General features: G+C 40.5%; 1 protein-coding gene across 3 annotated transcripts in view; it reads right to left on the minus strand.

Annotated features, from left to right (window-relative positions):
• Nucleotides 1–24,001, minus strand: part of LOC122869209 (protein shisa-6) — a 76,120-nt gene that overhangs the window by 46,346 nt on the left and 5,773 nt on the right. For all 3 annotated transcript variants that reach the window (XM_044181958.1, XM_044181959.1, XM_044181957.1), the window contains exons 3-5: nt 22,976–23,133; nt 16,854–16,949; nt 16,336–16,404 (exon numbers count right to left, since the gene is read on the minus strand). In XM_044181958.1, the coding sequence (XP_044037893.1) occupies nt 16,336–16,404; nt 16,854–16,949; nt 22,976–23,133 (323 nt within the window). The remainder of the gene's footprint in view (nt 1–16,335; nt 16,405–16,853; nt 16,950–22,975; nt 23,134–24,001) is intronic.

A 24,001-nucleotide genomic window follows, 5' to 3' on the forward strand; every position in this document is an offset into this window, starting at 1 on the left:
TGTAGCAGTCATCAGGAGGGAACCTTCATCACATCAGAGGTGGACATCATGCCAGACTTGAATTTAATTTTTAAGATACATTTTTGCTATTTTGGACTGTCCTAAAGACGACCTCTTGGTAGCCAAACCAGTGGATTCAGATTCATTTGGAGCTGAGGTACGATTCAGCTGACCTGAAACACTTGGACCAGCAGGCTCTTTGTCATGTACGCAGAGTTTCCTCCACCTGAGCAGCAGCAGCAGTCTTGGAAGCCCTGCTGCGCTCTACAGTGCAATGTGACCTGGATGAGAGCTGGAGGATACTTTTCTAATGTAGGGCAGCGCAGATTGCATTGTATCCACGGGGCCGAGGACTGCAGAGCTGGGAAACTTCAGGGACCCAAACTGCTTAAAGCAGAACGCTGCTCGAGATGGCCTACTGTCTTCTTCACTCGGAGAGCCTCCAGTCTGTTCAGCTCTGCCTCTGGTCGGAGGCCAAGAGGAAAATTAGAGAAATGCATTTGATTCGTTTACTCTCTTCTGATTAAGTTTCATCAGACAGAGACTCGTAGATGACAACATTTTGGAGCATGGAGGCAGATGTTGCTTAACCTGCATATTTGTCATGCTTCCATTGATTGACTTTACCCCTTTGGTAATGATCACTATTGGCAGCAAACGAAATCCTTCAGAAAAACATCATACATTTGTATGTTACTTTTTCGCTCTGGAGTTGGAGTAGGTGGAGCGCAGAGAGCAGCTTTGGATCAGGTTGTGGGTTGCCAGGTTGTGGTGACAGATAGGTTTAGATTGTCTGTAGTGTGTGGATTGTGTTTCATAGACTATCTGGCAACTTGGGTGATGTCAGAAAAACATCCAAAACTTGGATCCATGTGTGACGATTATTCAGAAATTTGAGGGCCATGCAAATAACGGGAGTTTCCTGGGAGAAACGACAAAACGGGAGATGGCTTTGAAATACAGAAGAACCTGGGAAAAAGAGTGTTGGCAGGTATGTCTTTGAATGTGTGGAAACTATCTGGTTTCATCGGGTGCTTAGTTTCTGTCAGTGTATTTGTCTGGCTGATGGTGTTTTTTGTAGTCTTCATTTTTATCAAAGAAATCAGATCAAATAGTTTAAAACGAGGATTAATCTAAGACCTTCAGTATCCTTCAGACGAGCTTTGTACCAGTTCCAACAGTCTCTCCTTGCAGGCATTCATGGTGTTGTACTCAATTGTACCGACAAAAGGTGACAGAAGTTGTTGTGTGAAGAATTAGAAAAGAGAGCTTGAGAGAGAACTTCAAACCCTACCAACTTTCACACCTCAGCACACGTGGTCAATCGCAGTGAGTGGGATTGACAGATTGTCTGAACATTTGCTGCTGGAGCCTCTCCAAATGTGGTCAGACAGGGGGTTTTAGGTGCTGTTTGAAGACTGCAGCTTCTGACTACACCAAACCACATGTGAGTAAGCCGATTTGAGTTTCTGTTTTTCAAGGATAAATCTCCTTTTATTAAACGTGGGGCTTTTTTAGTAGTTTATAAAAAGGGCCGACAGTTTATCCAGATTATCTGAACCACTTCTGGTGAGAACACCTGAAATGTTGGCAATGGAGGGACTAGTGCCAACCACCATTGTACAGGAAAACTGCACACAACTACGCCAAGTATGGTAGGTTAAAGTTAAAGCAGGAAGTCTCTCTATAAACTGTGATGAATGTTTACAATAGACAGTTCTGGAGGATTGTTCATGTTTCTTGCCCCCTCTGACTTCTTCTTGGCGATGTCAATGCATTTTTTTATCATTACAGATAGAAATGATGGCCAAAACTACTGTACAAAACTAAAGACAAGATTGTAATGAACTGGATTATCCTTTAAAACCCATTCTGGATCTTGGCTAACTAGGCTTAATACCCTGGCCAGAAAACCTGTCCGGAACACAGAATAATTATCTACAGACCCATCATCAGCTTGACAAGATGGATCTGTGAACAAATCTGATTTCTCTCCAAATAATGCCTCTAACAAGAGCCAACAGCATGACAGCACGTCTCACACACTCTGCTGCAATGTCACACAAGTCAAGTGAAGCTCAGCCACGTCCGGAGACATCTTGTCGAGGAAACTGACCACGGATCCAGTCAGCGCCTCTGGGCTTGGCTGTTCCTTTGTCATGAACTAATGTAAGCACGGATGCACACTCGCCTCCTCGGGCCGGATGCTGGTCTCTACCTCTCGGATCACAAGTTCAATTAATTTCACAGTTGGCGGCACCCACAGTCATTTCGCCAGGGCCTGTTGTCTGGAGCTGGAGAGAAATGGGAAGAATATGATGCACCCGGAGCCGCAGCCGCTCAGCCCCTCCTCCTCCTCTCCGCCATCCCCTCCACCCATGAAGGCTCCACTCGCCCGGAGCCACATCTGATCTGATAGGGCTGCGGCTCTGCAGCATATTAAAGCCCACATCATGACGATAAGGGAGAGAGGAGACGGCCGCATGCATCATTACTGCTCCATAAAGACGTCTCTTTTACATCTCATTCAACAGAAAATTTTAACATTTATCTGAAGATGCAGCTCATTAGAGAGTTGAGTTAATCGACAGTCTGTAGATCAATCATATCAGTTGGATGTAGTCTCAAATGCAAATAAATAAAACAGTAAGCTTTTCAGACATGAGCTGAAGTCGAGTTCAGCTCCACATGAGTAAAATGTATAACATATTTCAGTACAAGACAATACTGACTTGTGATGTGAACATTTCAAACATTTTCAAACATAAAGTGGAATAGCAGCACTCCAAAAGCCCAAAACAACAACTCAATTCTCTGGCCTCAGTTCCCTTTTTATTTTTATAGGCTGGTGTATTTTCTCAAAAAAAGACTCCACAAGAGTGGTATGATCTTCTGATTACGCACCATCCACAGGTGTGACGGGGACGTACTGACTTACAGTGGCCGCTTAAATTCACTAGACACCTTTTCAGTAAAAGTGCATTTTATCATTAAACTAAACAACTTCACATCTTTTATGGCCTTTTTTGCATGCAAAGTTCAAATATATGCAAACCACAATGATTGTCATGAATCCAAACACACTCAAACATCTTGTTATTTTTTTTGTCATGCATTGTGTACATATATATATATCCATATTTTCAGAAGTGAAAGTGCTTCATCCTGTCAGACTCTCTAACCTGATTAGGAATTTTAGCTATATTGCCACTGCAACAGTGTTTTTTTGTATGTACAATATTTACAGATGTCAACCAAAAGTGGAGACCTCTTGAAATTGAGGCTGTTTTTCACTCCTTTTCAGACAGATTAGGCCACTTAGACATACCATCACATTGGGCATGTGAGTGGTGCTACTCGGTTAAAGGGGTTGGATGAGGTTGTGTATTTTGATGGCTTTAGCAGAAACTGGTGGCTAGTATTCTACAATAGGTCTTTTAGCACCAACACTTCACCTCAAAATCTATCAGCCCATCAGTCCTTTTTTCTTAGTTGACCCTTCAGCGTCATCAAATCTGACAAGCCACAGATTTTAGTAAGATGTGGCACACATTCAGCTCTGTAAAAACTGTTATCAAAAGTGCAACAAATGACTTGGATCTTAGATTAGAATTGTCCAAATACTAAATGCATTTGGACTTCAACTGCACACGTAATCACTGTCTACACTGTACCAGTCTCATACTCTGCCAAACGATTTGCAAGTGTGCGATCAGTAAACTGCAGACAAGAAAGGAGGCAGAATGTATAATAGAGACCTCGACTAGTGACTGGTTTTCATCAGATTTAGCTGCTAACACTGTGTTAAAATACTTCTGTCACTACTGAAACACAGCTGTCCTGGTTCCACTTCAGCTTTGCATACCGTTACTGCTGGTTAGGAAAACAATGCAGATATGACCTCAAAACGTCTGCCCCAGTTTCCATCCATTCATTTTCTATACTGCTTATCCTATTCCAGTATGCACTGGGTAAGAAACAGGATACACCCTGGACAGGACTCTGGTGATTCGTGGAAGTGAGTCTCCAGTTCACCATACCTGTATTTGGGGACTTGGAAGGACTAAAAGACCCAGAGGAAGCCCAGAAAGAACCCAGCTGTCTCGCTCCAGGACCTTTTATACTGTGAGGCAAAAGAGCTGCTGTGGGCTTCACACCAAGCTCAGTGGCACACACTTATAATACCTAATGCTGATGGCGCTCTGCACACCACATTATACCCAATGATAAATGAGAGCAAAATGGGTAAATATTATAATGGACCATCATGCATTCCTGCAGGCACCCAGCTGGCGTCGACTCTTAATGAGCGTTAAAGAAAAGTGGCCACACAGCTTGTTGAAACATCTCTGATAGATGTTTCACATTAAGGGGCGAGAAGGCCCCCATAAGAATAACCAAACCTCAGGATTCAACCGGCTCCCCTTTGGCTTTCTCTCCTTTCTTTTCCTCATCCGTTCTTTGCCACTCTGTCAGGCAGGGCAGTGCCTGCTGGATGCTTTTCCAGAACAACACACAAGGGACGGTGCTAATCACAGACCTATCACTGCTACTCATTCTCAGCCCTTACTCCGCAGATTTGCACAGTAGTAAGTCTGCAATCCCTGATCTTACTGTCACAGCGTGGTGCTGCATGGATGCTGAATTTTTCAGATTGGTACAAGCGAGGGCTCCTTCACATCTGTGCTTTTTAAAGAGCTAGATTTATGAATGAAGCCTGGTGTGTGTAGGATGCATCACTCGAGCGATTGCAGGTCCACCCGAAGGGTCACAGGAAACTGGTGGGTGGCGGCTGGTAGAGGAGCTCGGCTTCTCCCAAGCACAGACAACATTCAGAGGCAGTGACTAATAAAGCATTTAGAGGAGAAGACTGGTGCTTTCGTCAACCTGCAGATGAGCTGCAATTGTAATTTCTAATACCATTTTACATAAAATTACCAGTCATTTGTGCCCGAGAGAGAGAGAGCTGCCGCTCGCAACTCTCGAGCAGCAGCAGAACTGTGTGGAGATGAGTGGGAGGTTTGATGTGGAACAAAAATCCCATCTCTACCCAACTGGGCAATGATTTGTTTGTACTCTACGGCAGTTTTCTGTCTCTGTGATGAACTCACTGTGCCTTTACCAAGTCCTTTGTGTGATGTGTGAGAGTATTCTGACTGTAGATGTGTAAGCACTCCACATTAGATCATGGTCCTTGAATATGCATGCTACAGTCAACAAAAGTTACTGTCCTGTAAGAACCATGTTTCTCCAAAATGTTGCTTTTTACATGCTAAGAAAATCAGCGCTGATTTAAGCTTTCTGACGATGCATTTTTCAAACAAACTCAAAATGTTTGAAATTCAATTCAAAATGTTTTATTTAGTCTAAGGAGTCAGAGAACTTTCTTAACCCATAAAGGATATTTAGGTGCATCTTAAAAATTTTAATTGACCAAATAACGTGGTTTTCATTGGACAGCAGTAATTTACAACTTAACGGGAAACTCAACACTAAATCCACCTTTTTGTGTTAGTAAATTACAGGTACAGTCACTTTCTAACACTATCTATTGATCTTGGTCCCATTTTATAGTGTTTACATTACAGCAGAAGTTATCTCACTTTTTCCAGAGAAGAGCTAGTAATTTTGCCCACTTGACCCCCAAAAAACAGTGAAAAATGTATGACGTAATCCCCAACTCATATACTGTAAATACAGCAGTTAACAGCAAGATTGTGTCAGAGTAGCTGGAGTCCAAATACTACAGTGGTAGAAATACTACCTCTACTAGGCTACTTGTATGCTAGTAGTTTACAGTGTAATAGTGTTGGCCTACCTACCTCTGCTGAAGCCTCGCTGCGCTAACTTTAGCTAGCAGTTTAAACACCTCTGAATCACAGTCTTGGCTGTCAGTGAAGGCGGAGACTCAGGGTGGACTGAAGTCACTGTTACCGCTTTCAATTTCAAATTCATTTTTTGGATTATGGAAGGGGCTGTGTTTGGCTCCTCCCCATGTTCCCACGGTCCTATGCTCCCGAGGGTAAGAGATTGGTAAGGGCTATCTTTGGGAGATGGATGTTTCAAATGCTGTATGAAAGGTAAAAATTCCATTCAGCCACTGTGGAGATATCAATGTCTAAAGTCAAGAAAACTGTCTTGCCTGCAAATTTGACGACGTAGGTTTCAAGGAGTATAACATCAGTAGGCTGTAAGCTGCAGGTGGGTGATTTCAACATATTGACCCAGGGAAACATACACTGAACATCTGACCTAGGGAAAAAACACTGCTGAGAGTATAAAACCCTTTGAAAGGTCTCCTTAATGTGTCATATTAAAAGGATATTGAGCTGGGGAACATAGGACCCTGGGAACACAGATAAAACAGGGTGTTCACTTAATATTGTTTTGTTTTTTTTCCTTTTGCTTAGATTTTTAGATGAAAACCTATCAGGCTTATGCTTGTGCACTTAAGGGAGTGCAAGTATTCTACAAGTGAGCCCTATTTGTTTACCAAATGAGGACATTGTCCTTCACAACACAGCCGTTAACACTCAGCCTCTTCTCGCCACGCTAAGGCTTTTTTTTGTCCTTGGTTGTCAGCTTTTTTCCTTGAATTATTCTATTGTTCTGATAGCTTCCTGGTTTGAATGCAGTCCCTCCTCATTGTAAAGGGAGAATACTTTCCCTATGATAAAAACAACGCTGCCTCGGGCTGGCCTCCCTGCTGTATCAGAGCTAATTCTTTGCATACCAATACAAGCTGTCCTCTTAAGTATTGGTATTTGGTTGTGACCACTGTGCTGACAGAAGCATTTCCATGTCCAGCTCTGCCCTGTCCTTGCCCTCCAGCCATAATAGATATTGACAGGTGCCGCACAGATAACGCTAATCTGCATTCTAACAGGATTTTACATGTCATAGTGCTTTCTCATCGCTGCCGCATTCAATTCACAGCTTTGTTATGCTGCTAATAGCATTTCATAGTGGCATAGCCCACGGCCTTCAGAGGGAAGGATGTGAAAGTGGAGCCTGACTCGTTCACAGGTTTGCTGTCTGAGCTATGGCTGAGCAGGTGCGCTAATGCTTATTAGACTCCGCAAACGGCCCATTGTCCCATTAACACAGATGATGAAAAATATATATCACTGAATGATCAAGGGTGCCAAAAATGCGATTTTGCCTTAAACAGGTGCCCTTTAGATTTTACAAATTAAAACCAATTTACAGTCACAAGGAAAATTACAGCTTGTTAGAAAAGTTGTATAATGTCTTCTGTGGTTCTGGAGGAGCGTTTCAAAGTCTGAGATAATCAGTTATCTCAGTTTGGGCTCTGAGACTGCAAATTTCTAACAAAAAGTCTCTGTTACGAACTGGGGGCATGGAGTTTAAGAGACATGGACATTTACCAGGCAGAAAAGCTCAGATTATTGGGTTATATTGTGGGAAATGTAGGATCCAGTGTTTTAGAAGCTTAACTAAAAGTCAGGATATTTTTGGCCTCTGATGCATCAATTCTTTTCTAATCTGTCTCTTATGAGTACCCCACATTTATGCATTTACAGCAACAGTCAATTAAAATTTTACGCTTTTTTTGCTCTGTCGCCAGTCTGCCAGTTACTAATGTCTCTTGCCATTTCAGAACCAGTTCTCCTCACTGTTTCTCACCTTTCCACATCACCTGACCTCCACACCCACCTGCACACCTGCTCCCATTTCCCTCTTCAGCTCCCTGTTGTATATACCTGCCAGATTGTCAATGTGCCATCCCAGCTGCAGCGTGTTTGTTCGTTGTAACTTTACAATTTTATTTAAGTTTTTTTTACACTGTCAGAGATTTGTGGCTTCAATGAAGGATGAATTGCAATTTAACTCAATCTAATGCAACATCATCAAAATAACACCTTCAAAATCTGAAGATGAAGATGCTACAGTACTGGCCAGACTGAGAAGTGATCTTGCAGATCAACACCGTCATTGAACCAATACATTTCCACATCACATACAGTATTTAGGTATAGTATTTTTCCTGTTCAGAATCAAATCATATCACCTAAATGAAAATGGTGACCTATCAGATCTAACAACTAAACTTGATATTAGAATTCACAGGAATATTCAAAGAGATTCTGGAATGCCTGACAAAAATATTTACAGGTACAGACAGATATGATACGAAAATGGAAGAAGGACAATATTTATTTCCAATTTGAGATAGACAGTGTTTGGAGAAGTGGTGCTTTAATGTGAGATAGCGCAGGTTGACGTTCCATCCGGTCAGCTCTTCATATGTGATTTCAGTGTACAGACATGCACTACATAATGCATGAGGAGAGGCTGGATCAGAAGAGGTGTTAAGAGGCTATCTGTGTGGTGTGTGTGTGTGTGTGTGTGTGTGTGTGTGTGTGTGTGTGTGTGTGTGTTTCAGGACACGATGTATGAATCTCAGTATTCACTCTTGGCCTTGTGGGAGTGGGAGTTTCATCTAAACAACCTAATCGGGTTCATTAGCCTCCTATTTAATGGACAGGCGAGATAAGGAGAGGAATCAATTCACATTGTGCTTTTGGCAGTCGCAGGTCTGTGCACTGTAAGAGGACTGTCTCCCTGTTGTTCCGAATCACGCTCATTGAGAAAGAAGCGGAAATTACCACTTCGGTGAACGCTGCGTTGACTTAAAATAACCTGATAAAGACCAGTCAAAGTCTGGATGCTGCCTGAAAACTGCCCAGCGACAGAATGAAGGGTTTGAGTTCACATATCTTCTTACTTACAATATTTGTTTTGGGTCTAAAGCATGTTGAACCTCTGGTTACATGAAGCATAAATCATTTCACTGGAAATGTACACAAAATGATTCAGGGTGAGTAGCAAAGTCTCTGACTCACATTGAGGATCTTATGGAAAGAACCAGCTGAAAATAAAAAGATGAGACCTAATCCATACCTGTTCAATTTCCTGGCACAACCTATTTAGGTGTGTTTAACCTCTTTGCATCATGTTTGTTTCACTTCTTATATCCCTCCCCTCCAAACACTTGTTTTCTTTCTTTTTGTCTCGCAGTATACAAAAAACAAACTTTTGGTGGAATTGTAATGTGATTATATGTTATAATACATATAGTATTGTCATTTTACAAACTTTTGTTCAAATGTATATTTTAAAGCATTTTGTTGTACAGCATGTGTGAAGAGTTTTGTCTGAAGTAATGCAGAAAGGCCCTACACAGCTGTCTTCACTATTTTTGCATGATTAGACCTCTTCCCAAGGTGCGGTTTGAAATTTACTGAATTTACTTGCTGAGACAGAAAACAGGGAGGGCAGGGAGAGCATGGCCAGTGGGTTTAGCTAGCCAACACTTTATTTTATTTTACTTTATTGTTATTATTATTATTATTATTATTATTATTATTGTTGTTATTAACTTATTATTAACATATGCCATTGTCCTGTGCTCACTGCAGCAAAGCAGGATCTTTCCTTCTCTACTGCTTGTGTTCTGTCGTGATGCAGTTATATTAGCAATGATATAAAAATCAATAATTTGTGAATCTTAAACTGCCCGAGAGCTCATTGTGATTTCGGATGTCAAAGTTCAAACAGATTGAACTGCGTGGAAAGCCAAAACGGCGGGATCAAGTGAAATCCAGTGTGACTGTAGCTTCAGGACTGTGTGGGCATGTACAGACTTTTTTTTGGATTGACATCTCCCTCACTCTCCCTTCAGTTTTGTCGCACCACTTGGGATGAGACATCTGGGATGAGACATCTGGGATGAGACATCTTGCACCCTTTATCAGTTCATTTGCTATGTTGTGATATATCGATATAGGAAAAATATTCTTCCTAATATTGTGATTTTGTTTCAGCAGTATCGCTAAGCCCTACGTCAACATGAACTTCTGGCTTTCAATTATTCTTGATCCAAATTCGACCCCTGATTCACTGCAGTTGATTGTGGCTCTTATTTCATTCCTCTTTTCAACACTCAAATGCAGCAAACGAATGCATTCATTCATTAAGTGTGGCGACATAAAACGCTGTGTAAAGCTGTTTCTGGCAAAAAGTTTGGCAGGGTGGGGGTAATACTAACTCATGAGCATGTTTTGCTTAGAGACAAATGTTTTTAATGGGTTCTTCTTTCTAAACTGGATTTTCTATGAAAATTTAATTCCAACTTTATGCAAATACACCAATTACTGTTTGGAATGAATATACATTCATTTTTGTGCAGTGGCCCATAAATTAAAATTGTCTCATTTAACCTTGTTGTCACCTGCTCCTTTTAATCTCAGTAAACAACTGCACATATGCTTCCACTGCTGTACGACCCCAAAACCTTGATTAATATTTCAGTCTCCCTTCTCAACCTTTTGGAGGAAAAAACTTCCACTGTAGTTACATCTGAGAGTTGACAGTTATCTCGTTTGATCAAAATACGCAGTTTTACCGGATTTGTGTGTGTCTGTGTTCATATCTGGCCCAGCGTGGTCTGTGATGAGCTTTCACTGTCACACAAATCACCAGGATGAAAAGTTTACAGCTCTGTGACAGGAAGCTACAGGGGTAACGCCTTCACTCTATCTGATGCCTTGTTTTTGAGTCTCAGCCCAGTGAATACTTTGATCGACCCAATTACTACATTGTCTTTGGTATTTCATGTTGTGCTATATGACTGTGAGATCTGCTGTGGATTGTAAGTAGTAATTGTACAGCACAGTTAAACGGTTGAGATGAGAAGATGAGACCTGTTCAAAACAAAATAACACCAGCATCATGGTCCTCCTACTCTCTGATCACTACAGGCCACACTACTTACTGCACTGGATATAGTTCCTGGGGGATACCAGGCTGTTAAATGGGACACAGCTCTTGACTACAACCTTAACTTCATTAGCTAGTCAGCTTGGTTTTGCCTAGGCGTCACTTTGAGTCCATCTGCATTCATTAGTCAGCCAACCAATCAGCTTAACCATTGAAAATTACAGAATAAGTGCATTATGATGCACAGTCATGTATTGTGTGAGCCATAGTTTGGAGGAGATGCAGAAAGACATATAGGTGGTTTTGTCTTTTATTTGTTACAGTTACAGCCCAGTTCAGCCTTCTGTGCTTGGTGCCAGTGGTCATTCAACAGATTGTGTGTCAATGCATAACAAAAAGACTAAAACACCAATCCACTCAAATCTGAGAGACAATGAAAGCAGCATGAAGCTGATCAGATACAAAATCAGATATTAAAAATAATTACACCTTATCAGCTCAAATTATAAAGAGGGGCTGCAATAGGAAAGAGCATCCAATCCACCCAGACCTGAGACTCTTGTTAGCAGATGCAGATGCTTTTGTGTCCACACACATTGAAACTTTAGAGTGGATTTTAAGCAGCCGCAGTGAGCGAGCACTCGATCCAGAAAAAGCTTGACTCACCACCTTTCGATCTCTTTGAATCAATATAAAGCATCTTAGTGTGGTTGGTAAACATGAGTGTGCCCATGATGTCACATTACATGATTTATTGATCTATGATTCTCACTTTCAACGTTTTCAGTTACCGCCTGCTCGAGTTCAGAGCTTTAAAGATGGAGATATGTAAGGGCTCGGTAATGGAGGCAAACTGGGCAAGTGATACCTACTTGGCACACTACAACTCCCCTCCATTTGCACTGACACTTAGCTACACAGCCATACACATACCCATGCACAGACACACTGTAGGCCTGGAGGGATTACAGCGCAGGGAGGTGCTGTACTGCAGCAGTGCGTCCCAAAAACACAAGGTCACCTTAAGTGATTTGGGATGAGGGGGGAGAGCAATTCCCTCAGGATGAAAACAGGGAGTAACTCATGAAAAAGTAATTAAGCAGGATGCACATCAATGGATGCCACAGGCGGAGAAGGCAAGGAGAGAGATGAATAAGCCCTGAGGACGAAGGGAATGTTTGTACACAAGATATCTGCTCGCTAAATGCACACAATGGGATCGTTTAACCTCGGACATTTCTGTGTATATGATGTGATTGTTTTAAAATTTCAAGCAAAAATGTTAAACATGATCTGGTACCAACTTCTCAAATGTACAATACAAGTTCATCAAAGTTAATCAAGTTCTCTCTAAATAAAGCATTTGTAAATAAAGGATGGTGTATCGGAGTAGAGTTGTGAGACCCGTCTGATTGGACCGGTCACCTTGGGGACTGAGAAGCTGTAATACATGCATTTCACTCTTTCTTGATGATTCATCTGATCTGCCATCTGTATGGTTAAGGTTTGGTTCCGTTTGGGCAACTAAAAGTACTTGGTTAAGGTTAATGAAAGATTGTGGTCATGGATAAAAGAAAGCAACATTGACTGTTAGGGGACGGGAATGCAAACTGTGTCTGTGGTGCCAAAGTCAGACACTTTGTACACCAAACCCTCCCTCTTCCCCAAAGCACAGATTTTACTTAGATACGATAAGGAAGTCAGAAAGTATTGAGAGTTGGACTACAAGTTGTTAGTTTTGGATTTACAATGGGATTTGCTGCTAATAAGAAAACATATAGAATGAGGCCAGCTTTATCCCTTAAGAAGAGAAAACATCCTTCCTTTCTTGCCAAATCTGGAGGCAGATATGAATCTCAAACATAAAGCATCTCAACCACTTTTGATCCATGTACGGTTTCTCTTTCAGGTTTAGGAATCTCATCAGTTTGAACATCTACTGTCTGACAGCCGCTTGTCTTCAGAATGAACTCGCTGTGGTCCAGAGCTGTTAAATGGCTGCATCGCTACAGACAATCCATCACAGGGAATAGAGACGGACAGACAGAGCCAGTGAACACACCACTCCCCCCCAACTCTCACTGATATCAGACATAAATCCATCTCTCATAGCCTTGGCAGCGGCCTCACACAGTCACTTTACCACATGAGGCACACACTCGAGCAGGTAGACCAGCGGTGCTTGTGTGTCTGTGCTCGTGTTATATCACCGATGCATGAATATTAATGACAACATTACTTGGAGCTTTGTTTAGCAGCTTGTTAGTCCTGACGTACATTTAAATCTGTACTGTTTGTACTGTTCCTTTCACTATGACGCTCCCACGCAAACAATTAAATGTTACACACACCGTTGAGTTTCTGGACATAGCCGTTCATGCTCAGACATGGTTTGTCTTAAACAACAGTGGATTTTGAAGGAATTATTGTAAATGTTTTGTTTGTCTAAAGCACCCAACGTTTGAAATGCAAATAAGAGCAACCAGAACAGGCTGCGAAAGCAGAGGAACTACTCAAAGCCTTTAATGTAAATACATGTACTACAATATAAAAAATATCTTTAATAATAAGGGGAAAAAGCAAAGCAGGAGGGAGAGAAGCAAGGATAAAAGGGAGGAAGGATACAAAGGAAGGAAGGGAGAAAGGTAGAGAGCAAAGAAAAGGGAAAGGCAATAAAAGAAGGGATGAAGCAATAAATAATAAGATATAAAGAAAAAGAGAGGGACAAAAAGAACAGAAGAAAATAAATAAAAAAGTAAGAGGAAAAAAGGGGGAAAGACAAAAGGAAGAAATGAAGAAAGACGTTGAGAACGGAATGAAGGAAGAAAATAAAAGAAATGTGGGATTTTAGAGATGTGTAGTACAAAGTACAATATTTCCCTCAGAATGAAAATAAAAAAATGGTGCTTATAAGTGCACTGCAGTACTTGAGTAAATGTACTTAACTGTTTTGCACCTCTTCACATAAAGCCAGAGTTATGGACCAGCGGGCAGGTGAATCAGATGACCTGTGCAGATATGTTTGCTATAGATGTTATCTACTACAGAAATGAGATATGAGGTGTTTGTACAGCAGTGTGGGAGCGGGGGCAGTCAGCGGTGCACATCTGTCAGTCTGCTTCCTCCTCACAGGAGGTGTGTGGAGGAGTATAGAGCCTGCCAACATCCAGCTGTTAAACTAAGACATGTACGACGGAGGCTGACAGGACCTCTGCTTTGAAGTGACAGCTACCGCCATCATCAAGTACTACACTCAAGTACAATTTTGACAATTTTGAAGTACTTGTACTTCCATTTTATGCTACTTTATACTTCTACTTCCACTGCATTTCAAATTGAAATATTGTACTTTCTACTCCAGTACATTTATTTTAAAGCTAAATATTAGCAATACAAAATATCAAATATCAATATCAAAACATGAATTTTGATGTATTATTATAGATTAAACTGCCCTGCAGTAAGTAAAGTAGTTTAAATTAGCTCCCCTTTTACCAGCTGCAACATTAAAGTGATACAAACATTAATACATCAATAATTATAATCCAGTCATACAATATATATATATGATTCTGAAATAGACCATTCTGTATAATGAGTACTTTTACTTTTGGTACTTAGTACATTTTGATGCTAATACTTTTGTACTAACATTTTGAATGTAGGACTCTTACCAGTAACAGAGTTTTTCTATACACTAGTATTGCTACTTTTACTGAAATGACTGAAATACTGAAAATGTCTGAGAAAGTCTTCCGCCACTACTCGTGCTTACAAGTTACAAATCTACTTCTCTCTATTGCCAAGTGAAATAATACAAGAGTGATTCATCCTACAGTTCATGAAAGGTGACGTGTGCTGTTTTCAAACCTCCTGTTGAGCATTCCCTTCCAGGTGTTGTGTCAAAAAAGTGTGTTAGTTTAAATTTCACACTTGAGGGAGAAAAATAACATGATTTCAACTTTCGTTGATTTCATTCATTTTGCTTGTTTAACTCTTTTTTTCAGTGTTCAGCACAGGGGAATAACATACACAGACGTTTCAGTTATGCCTCCTTCAGAGTGTAATAGTCATTTGGTTTCAGGATTGAGCCATGTTAACCTGTCACCAACAAAGAATGTCAGTCAAGCAGCAAAGTGGGTACTTTTAGGAGATAGGTGTCCTCAGATGTGCCTCACTAAAAGTCTCATAGGGCAACTTAACAACTTTAATTCTTGAGATAACAAATGTACAATACTGTACTATTACATTCTACATTTTTTGTGGCATGTTCTTTATTAAACTGGTTACATTTTCCAACACAGTGGAAAATAGTAACGGAAATGCTGTTGAGTTGGTAAATGCATCTTAGAGTCTAAATACTCTAATAAATAATGGAGAACACATTTGCTGTCTTGAGGTGGATATGTACAGTATTTGTGCGTTAGGAGGTTACAGCGTAGCAACAAAGCCAACACAGATGTGAATGTCGATAGAACTAGCGGTTACAGAGGCTATACCACGATTCCATGTGGAGGCCGCATCTAGCAAACCCATTTCCACTGCAAAACTTCTACTCACAAAGACTCTCAAATAAAGCTGTCAGGTTACAATCCTAGGTTCAATAAAATACACCTCCTGCCTCAACAATTTACAACGGAGAAACACCATTTGGCACAGCAGACTCTGGATATTTATGTCACTTAACAGCAGCAACAGTACAGACACTTGGGTGCAAAACATAAATTCATTTACAAAAAAAAAGAGACCTAAGGGAAGTCAGAACCAGTCAGAAATATTGTGTGGCTTTTTTGAATTGCGTGTTTGTGTAGTTCAACAAGGCCCACAGAGTGATGAATCTTCTGAATGATCATGAATCATGAATCATTGCATCGTGACAATTTCAGTTGTCGAAAACATTCATTCATATTATATCAATAATGTAAGCCGATGAGTGCCGTAGTTGTGAATCAGGTCCTCCAGTATTTGGATCAAGCGCTCGTGAGAAATAAGGTGTGAGCTCAGATTCAGATTGTATAAAATGCTTTCTAACTCCAACCCTTTTTGAAGACATTGTCACCATGGCTGAACAGAAACTATATAAACTCAAATATCTTTAATGAAAAAGACAATCAACATCAAACTCATACTGTGATTGATGATATCTGCAAAATACAGAGCAAAACCACCAGAAATAAATAAGATTCAATCAGATGGTCCCTCTCAAACATTTCAAATTGAGTTTCTAAATCACTTACCTTGCAGACACCTAAGATGTGTTTATCAACTGTCTAGAATCACACTGTTAATGACAGCAGCCATGTTAATTTCTGACACCCTCACCTGTCCACAGATCAGTCATATAATTAAACCTTGACTGTATGGTCATCACATTCATTCAAACCTGCTGTCGAACAACCACCAGTGGAAACATTTTTGCTATACAATCTTACAACTCTGGCACTCAGCACCCAATGACTTCGCTATGATGAGCGGCCAAGGGCACTCCACTGGTCCGTGTGTGAAGTGTGAGTGACTTTTCTTATCAGGTGCGAGCAGAAAGCAGGTCGTGTGGGTTTTTCTCCGGCAGAAAGCAGAACATTTGGAACTTACCGTAGGAAATGGGGATGTCCAGATCGCCCTGCCAGGATATCTGCCCCGATTCATCTATGGAGTGCTGCGCTGTAAAAACACAACAACAGGCCTCTTGTTTACAGCTCATTCTCACTCCAACACTCTGACTTATTAAAACTCCAAAGGAAGACAATAGCGGGGAAATCTACTACTGTGCCATGCTGCACTCACACTGGCTGCCTACCAAATGCAGAAGTGTTACTTTGTCATTGGAAGTGTGGCTTTAATCATAGATAATAAATGTGTGCGTGGACTTTGCGAGATCACTTCACTTCAAGCCATTTTGTATTATAACATCCAACTTCTACTGAGCTGAAACAAAAGTCACAGTCACATTATGTGATTTTTTTTTTTTTACTGCACAGTCCTGTGCACACTCATTTGGCAGAAACAGTGACAGCATGACACAGTAGCTTAGTGAGTGAAATGATTATTATTCTGAACTTGGTTTTCAGGGTATTGTGAAGTAAAAAAGAGATAATGAGGATGGACTTTACCTTTCAAGTGGCCACGTCCGAGTGTCACAAACCCAGAGGAGATGAAGTTGTGCATGTCTTGGCCTCCGCTGCGCAGGTTTTCTTTACCATAGTGCCCTGGTGAGACGAAAAATTGTGGGAAATGAATATTTCAGCAAAATATTTGAGGGCAATAAGGCTTGATGTTGTCTTTGCTGAAAGGCGTGGTCACACCAGAAAGTGGCACAGAAAAATGAATCTGTGTCCTCGCGAAACAGCTGGTTCTAGAGGCTTGGTGGGGTAGACTACTGACAATCTCGCTGCTTAATTACATTTGGTTTCAATTTTGGATGAATTCAGCAACTTTGGTGCCATGTTATGTTCACAAATTCAACAATGAAACATTTGAATTTGCTACCGCTCTGATTTGCGCCTCTGACTGGCTTCAACAGTGGCCGAGGCTCCTGGATATTGTAGTATTTGGACCTTTCCACTTGTCAAAATGACGGACAAAATGATTTCTCAGAAACTAAGTTGAGATAATCAAAACTGATGGCAGTAACATAAACCTATATGATCGTTACAGAGTTCCGTGTTTCTATGTGAAGTAACATTGAGGATATCGTTTATAGAAAATTTTGAAATGATACAGCACTTCCCAAGCCAGCGGCTCTGTAACGCTATAACGCTATAGCTTTTGCTATTTTTGAGTGTCCGGCTCCGCGTTCCCTCAAAGATCAACACTGTCAAGACAGTTTGCTACCGGTCAATGGTGCAAAGTTGAACTCAATGCAAACGTGGATTTACTTCATCCCCACAAGCAAATCCACTGATTGTGGCCATTCCATTGAAATGAATTCACCATTTTAAATGTTGGTGTGACTTGGCCTTAATACTGAGGAGTATCTGCACTCAATTCCCCAGTCATTTCTGCCATTTTATAAAGGAGCAGCCACAGATGACAAGAATACTAAACAGGGCTGAAATTGCATAACTGACTAAACTGACTCTCAGGTGGGATCATCAGCTCGTCAACATGTATCGCTTAAGGACGCCAGAGATGCGGTCTGCAGGCTTCAGGGCTTTCATATCACCCCTTTTTCAAACAATCCTTCTCTTTCTCCACAGTAAATTATTAAATTTAATTGGAAAACACAATTGCAGTGTTTTAGCTCCTCACAGGGAAGATTATTGGGGTTTGATACACTTCATTTTAGAATGGGTTTAAGCCCCCTTCTTTGAGGATGCCTGCACACCTCAGGTATACACCCTTTTGGATTTCTCCTGTGTTAAAACATAATGTAATGCAATTTGTGCCACAGCATTGTTAACTCTGCTCTGAGTCAGTGCTGTAATTGAGAGTGGGGCCTGAACACAAAGGAGCAAGACAAGGTGCCTGCTACCGTAGCACCCTGACAATATTCAGTTGTCCTGTCAATCACAGACAAGTCTTAAGAAATAAGAGAACATAGTGTCGCTGAAAAGACAGAAAAGAACATAAAATCCCAAATCTGGAGAGTTGGTTTATCAACCTTCTCCTCCCTTCCTCCCAACTCTCTTTCTCTCTGTTAGTCCCGCTCAACATTAACTAGCGAACATCTTTCTCAAAGGAACCACTTCAAAGTCAATATCATCACTCAGACCTTTGGGCCTCGGGAAGCCCAGATCGAGCAGCATTTCAAATTATCATAATGAGAAGAAACACCTGGGACATTAGGCCTGGTCTTCATCATACCAAAGTTTGGCCCTCAAGCCTCAGCACCACAGCTTGTTTGTTTCTTTATATCAAACCCAGAGGACGACTATAAACTGATTACTGACACACTCTGACCATGTCTGGTAATTTGAGACGCTCAGTAAAACAGTAAATATCCAAAGAAAGGAAATAACATTTCCCTGCATCTAGTGATGTTTAGCAGCACAGCGCTGTAACTATGTAGATGATACAGTAGAGTATATCTATGTAATGTCTCTCAGGGTGAAATGCTGATGATTCATAACCTCCACATTCTCCAAGGACAGCACTGTGGAGCTGAAATCAGGTAGCTGGAGATGCTGACTGTGATATAAATTGCTCCCATGTGGCAGTACAAGCCTATAGCCCCTTATTATTTAAATGTTTCTCAGAATTACCTTATCTACACTGCATAATGGAAAAAGATCTAACCTGTCGAGAATAACCACACTTTTAAAGGTTTTCATCATACATTCATGAATGAATGGCGAAGTGTTTTATTTCAGGGATAAAAACTCAAATCTCTTCATAAAAGTGAAATTTACAAAGTAATATTTGAATTGGCCTTTAGGGAAAAGTAAACAGTCATCAAATTAGTGACTCAAGTGTGGACATTTCTGCACTCCAGTCATGCAGGGTAGGATCACCGGGGGGCATGTACAAAACACAAAAGGTTTATCTTAAATGACTGATGCTGTTAACTGTTAACTCAAGGTCTAATAACTATACTTTTTACAGGACTTTCAACCACATTTCACAGTCTTCATCATTAGATGGAATGGTTGTATAAAACTATAAAACACCTCTGTCCACATACTTTTGGTTTGGGGCTGTTCTTCGTGGCTGGGGCCCCTTAGTTCCAATAAAGTCTTAAATGAATAGTTTGACATTTTGGGAAAATGCTTGTTCACTTTCTTGCTGAGATTTAGATGAGATGATCGATGCCACTCTCATGCGTCTCACCTTGCGTCATTTGTGCAAATTTGACTGGGGGACCTTTTGTGTTGATTCACCCCAAAGTGTCAATGTAACTTGTAAACTTGACTGGCATGCTCAGAGCCCTGACCTCAGCCCCATCCAACACCTTTGGGATGAAGTGGAACGCCGACTGCCTTATCACCCAACAGTTTTGGACCTCACTAATGCTCTTGGGGCTGAATGGGATCAAATCTCTGCAGCCAGGTTCCAACATCTGGTGGAAAGTTTTCCCAGAAGCAGAAGATTAATGCCCACGGTTATGGAATGACTCAGTAATCACATATGGGTATAAAGTTTGAGTGTCCACATACTTTTGTGCATTTAGTGTAAATGATCAATGTCAAGTTAAACAATGGAGGCAATTTACATAGTGCAAATGGTTATAACAGCTTTCAGTTAAATAAATACAGACACAAACAGTCTCTGATTGTTACTCTGCAGGCAGACTGAGATCCAGACTCATTATCATCAACAACATGACGTCATCCTTTGAAAATATAATTTCAAAGTCGGTCTCATGTTATTTTATAGTCAACTTCTGCAGGGTTTTAAAACTCAAAATGAACCCAGCTGCTGTGAGTGTCCTACATTGATGATTCCATTCTCTGTCTGCAAAGTGTGGAAGACATTTGTCGCCTATTTTCACAGCACCATAGAAACTTTAAGAGCACAAAATGAGAGAACAGAACAGAACTCTGGGAAAGTGGGGAAGTGATAATGCTCACTCTAGGACCATTCTGGAGAAGTACTATCCACACCTCAAGACACACTTCATCAACATCACATCTAGGTATAATATCTCTTCTCGAACATCGAGTGAGATGAGTTCACATCATATACTGCTGATGTTTTGAGTTCAAATCCAGAAATCAACCTTTGCTGAGCGTCATCAGCATCTTTTTTATTGTTTTTATTGTTTTTTCCCCTTGTAATACTTAAAATAAAATTGCTCTTGTTGGCTCAATTGTAATCGTTATTTTAAGGGCAGTTTTCATCACTTATAGTGTATTTAAAAAGGAGTGATGAAAATGATTAAAAAGAGGGAATGAGCTACATACTATATATATATATATATATATATATATATATATATATATATATATATATATATATATATATATAGCGACCATCAATTGAGTGTGGCTCCCGACAGCACCAGTATATTTTATACTCTTTTATGCTCCTACATCAGTGTCCCACAAAAATCTATTCAAATCTATCTTTATTCTCTCCACCCATTAACTCTGATCTGTTGCTGTGACCCAGGAGATTGTTTCAGACCAAGAATTGCTGTAGCTGCTGGCTGAGCTCATCTTATAAACCTGAAGTGGACCACTTTCTCTTCCCAACCACTTATTCTTGACCTCAATGGGTGTTTCAAGTTCCTGCGCAACAAATGGGAAACATCATGAGGTCAAAGAATGGTATAAAGGACAATTTGTTAGAAAAAGACAACCACTTTTGCCAGATAGGAAAACTGCACCTCTCAAAAGGGGACGTGAACATGTAATACTGATTGAAAACAATGTTTTTTTAGATATAAACCTTTATTTATTGAAGACCTCAAGGGCAAAGCAAACACTCAAAGCTTGAAACCTTGAATCATCCTTGATGTCTTGAATTACAAAAAGTACTGTTGATTCTTGATGTTTTCTCAGTACTAAGCAGTCAACTAGTCAACCAGTGTCAACTCTGACACTGGTCAAAGAAATAAAAAATAGTATTTGCTACATGGGAAGCTTTCATAATCAAACCTGTTGCATTTCATCTGGAGTTGGTTTACATTTTTTTGTTGTTGTGCCATCACCGCTTGTTGTCTTGTACTGCCTTTCCAAAAGATCAGCTTTTGAACAGTTTGCCCAGTATGGTGATATCATCTTTCTTGTGTTTTCTGCAGATGAAGTTTCTTTAGGTGGGGCTCAGGGCGAGATTGACACACAAGCTGGCCTTGGGGCAAAAATGAGCTGTGGCCCCCCATTTTTGCCCTAATTTCTCCCACTAGTAAGCACAATATACACTGGCAAAATAGTCTTTTAGAAAATATAACTCAGGGTAAAGTAATAATGCAGGTGTTGCCTATCATAAGATTCATTCTAGATCATTTTCGTTCAAAATGTGCTTTAGTGGTGCATGTAGGATTATCAAACATGTAATGTAACAAATATGTAATAAATTAAATTACCACCAACTTATTACCACATGGTGAACCTGGAGTGCTTGGGTCTCGTGAAGGTTGGAGGCCCTGGAAGAGTTTCCCATTTGGCCTGGTTGATAATCCAGTCTTGGTGGAACTATTTTCTCTGTCTGTTCAGCCCTAGTGGCTTTTATTTCTCTGACCTACTCTACTACTCCTTCTTTTGCAAATTCCAAACAAACTTATGTTTAATGAACTTCCTGGATTCCTGGACTTTCTGAACTGTCTTGATTCACATAAATACCGTACATTGTAGGTCAGACTACTACTGTATTAAAAGTGAACTGACCTTAACTTTGATGAATCTATTGCGGATTGTAACTTTAAAGATACACTTTCGGTTAAAACTTCCAATTGCACCCCAAAATTAAAAAATTTCCTCCCAGCTCTCAGTTGATGTTTTGAAATTTGACAAATTTCCAAACATCAACAGTAAGAGTTACTGACAGAGAGTAGAAAGGGGACATCATTTATATGAAAATGATGATATTTTTAATACAGCAGAAAATAATTTAAGCCCATCTGGACTGGTGTCGTATGCGTGTCGTAATCTACTTTTCTTTGGTAGAACGAGGACTTAGGCAGAAGCAGCTTCTCCTCCTAATGTCTATATCAGCTCTCCTCTGACACATTCCCTCCATGTTGGGTGGTGGTGGTGGTGATGGAGAGAAGGGTGGAGGCAGGGTGACACGAGAGTGAAACATAACACTGTTGAATCTGGGACACCATACTAGGGCACTTAGCAAACGAGCTGATCCCCGGAGCAGGGATCTGGAGACCGACCGGATAAAAGTAGGAGGAACAGCGTCCACGACAGAATTATCTTTGGACAAAAAGCTTGCGTCTTCCGCAGAAGATGATAATTTGCATCTCAATTTTGAGCCAATGCTGAGTAGGCTTATGGGACTGCACTGTGAGGGAGATGAGAACTCAGCCAGGGTATTTAATTTGCTATACACTGTATTTCCCTATATGTTTCCTCTTAAGAAAGATTTAGGGGAAAATCTTAAGATTCACAGCCCGACTATCTATTTCAGTGGATGTTAATCAAAGGATGTTGTGGCAGATTAAGGAAAGCGAAGGGTGTCTTTCTTTACAACACTTAAGCTTTACACCATCGTAGTAACATAAAGTTGGATTTTTTTAAATGGACATGCAATGAAAGCTACACATAAGACAAGTTATTTGGCTTTCAAACATTCGCTATTTCATAGTCGAAGCTATCTATCTGTATAAAAGCAGAGAAGTGTCACCTACCGTGGTTTGATGGCTTGGTGTGAACAGGTGTGTAGTGATTCTTCGAAGTTCTGACCGGCGTCTCGTCTTTGGGCGACCCATCAATCGCTTCAGTGTTTTCATGTTCATACTGAGATATTGGAACTGGTCCTTGTTGCCTCAGAATGTCTGCCAGGGCTCTGAAAAGAAATTACACAAGTGAAAAAAATGTTTAAACTGAAATGTTTCCCTTTCCCAATTACCAACATTTTCTTTTTTTCTGCTCGCCATCCCCCTAAAGGTCTTCCTGATTTATTTAGCTACAGCTCCAATTTGAATCACAGAGGTTTGGAGCAAGGTAGAGAGTAAATCCTAATTACACCCAGAGTCACAAGGGACTTAGATTTTTTAATAGTGCCAAATGCGATACACAAGGTACAAGTCCTGTTATGTGTGCTGGACTCGAGCTCGAGGCCCATTTATTAAGAGTTAAGTCAGTGTATCTTCTTTGAAGCCACGAAATAAAAGCAATATTTCACCAACACCATTTCCAACATTTGGAGGCACAGTCAGTCTGCAAGATGGAGTACCAGCTCTGCGTTTTCTTAAAGGAAATGAAAGGGCAATTTAACTGTGTCAATGTCAACCTAAAGCAACCACACAGTCCACTTTTCTTAACTCTGTGACTTTGAGAGATATACAGTATATTAATAGCATTTCCCTTCCAGGATGAGCACACGTTAGCCGTTTCTTTTTCGCAGACAGAGGCGACCTGATTTTGCATTGTCCCAGTTGGCTGCTATGTCATGTGCAGCAGGAGTTTGCAGGAAGAGGACTTTTAACAGGTGTTTTAATAAGAAAGAATAACATTTGACAAAGGAAACGAAACCACAGATACTGCTGGAGTATTTGTCAGAAATGCAGTGTCGGTTTATAATCCTAATAGAGTCTGATCAATACATGTAAATGCATTTTTTGAGTCGTATTTGTTTCAAAAATCTGTTAACAATATATTGTTCAATTCTCTCTTCTTTTTTTTTACACACTTTATATCCTAAAAACCTTTTG

The sequence above is a fragment of the Siniperca chuatsi genome, linkage group LG21, assembly GCF_020085105.1.
Source record: "Siniperca chuatsi isolate FFG_IHB_CAS linkage group LG21, ASM2008510v1, whole genome shotgun sequence".
Classification (NCBI taxonomy): domain Eukaryota; kingdom Metazoa; phylum Chordata; class Actinopteri; order Centrarchiformes; family Sinipercidae; genus Siniperca; species Siniperca chuatsi.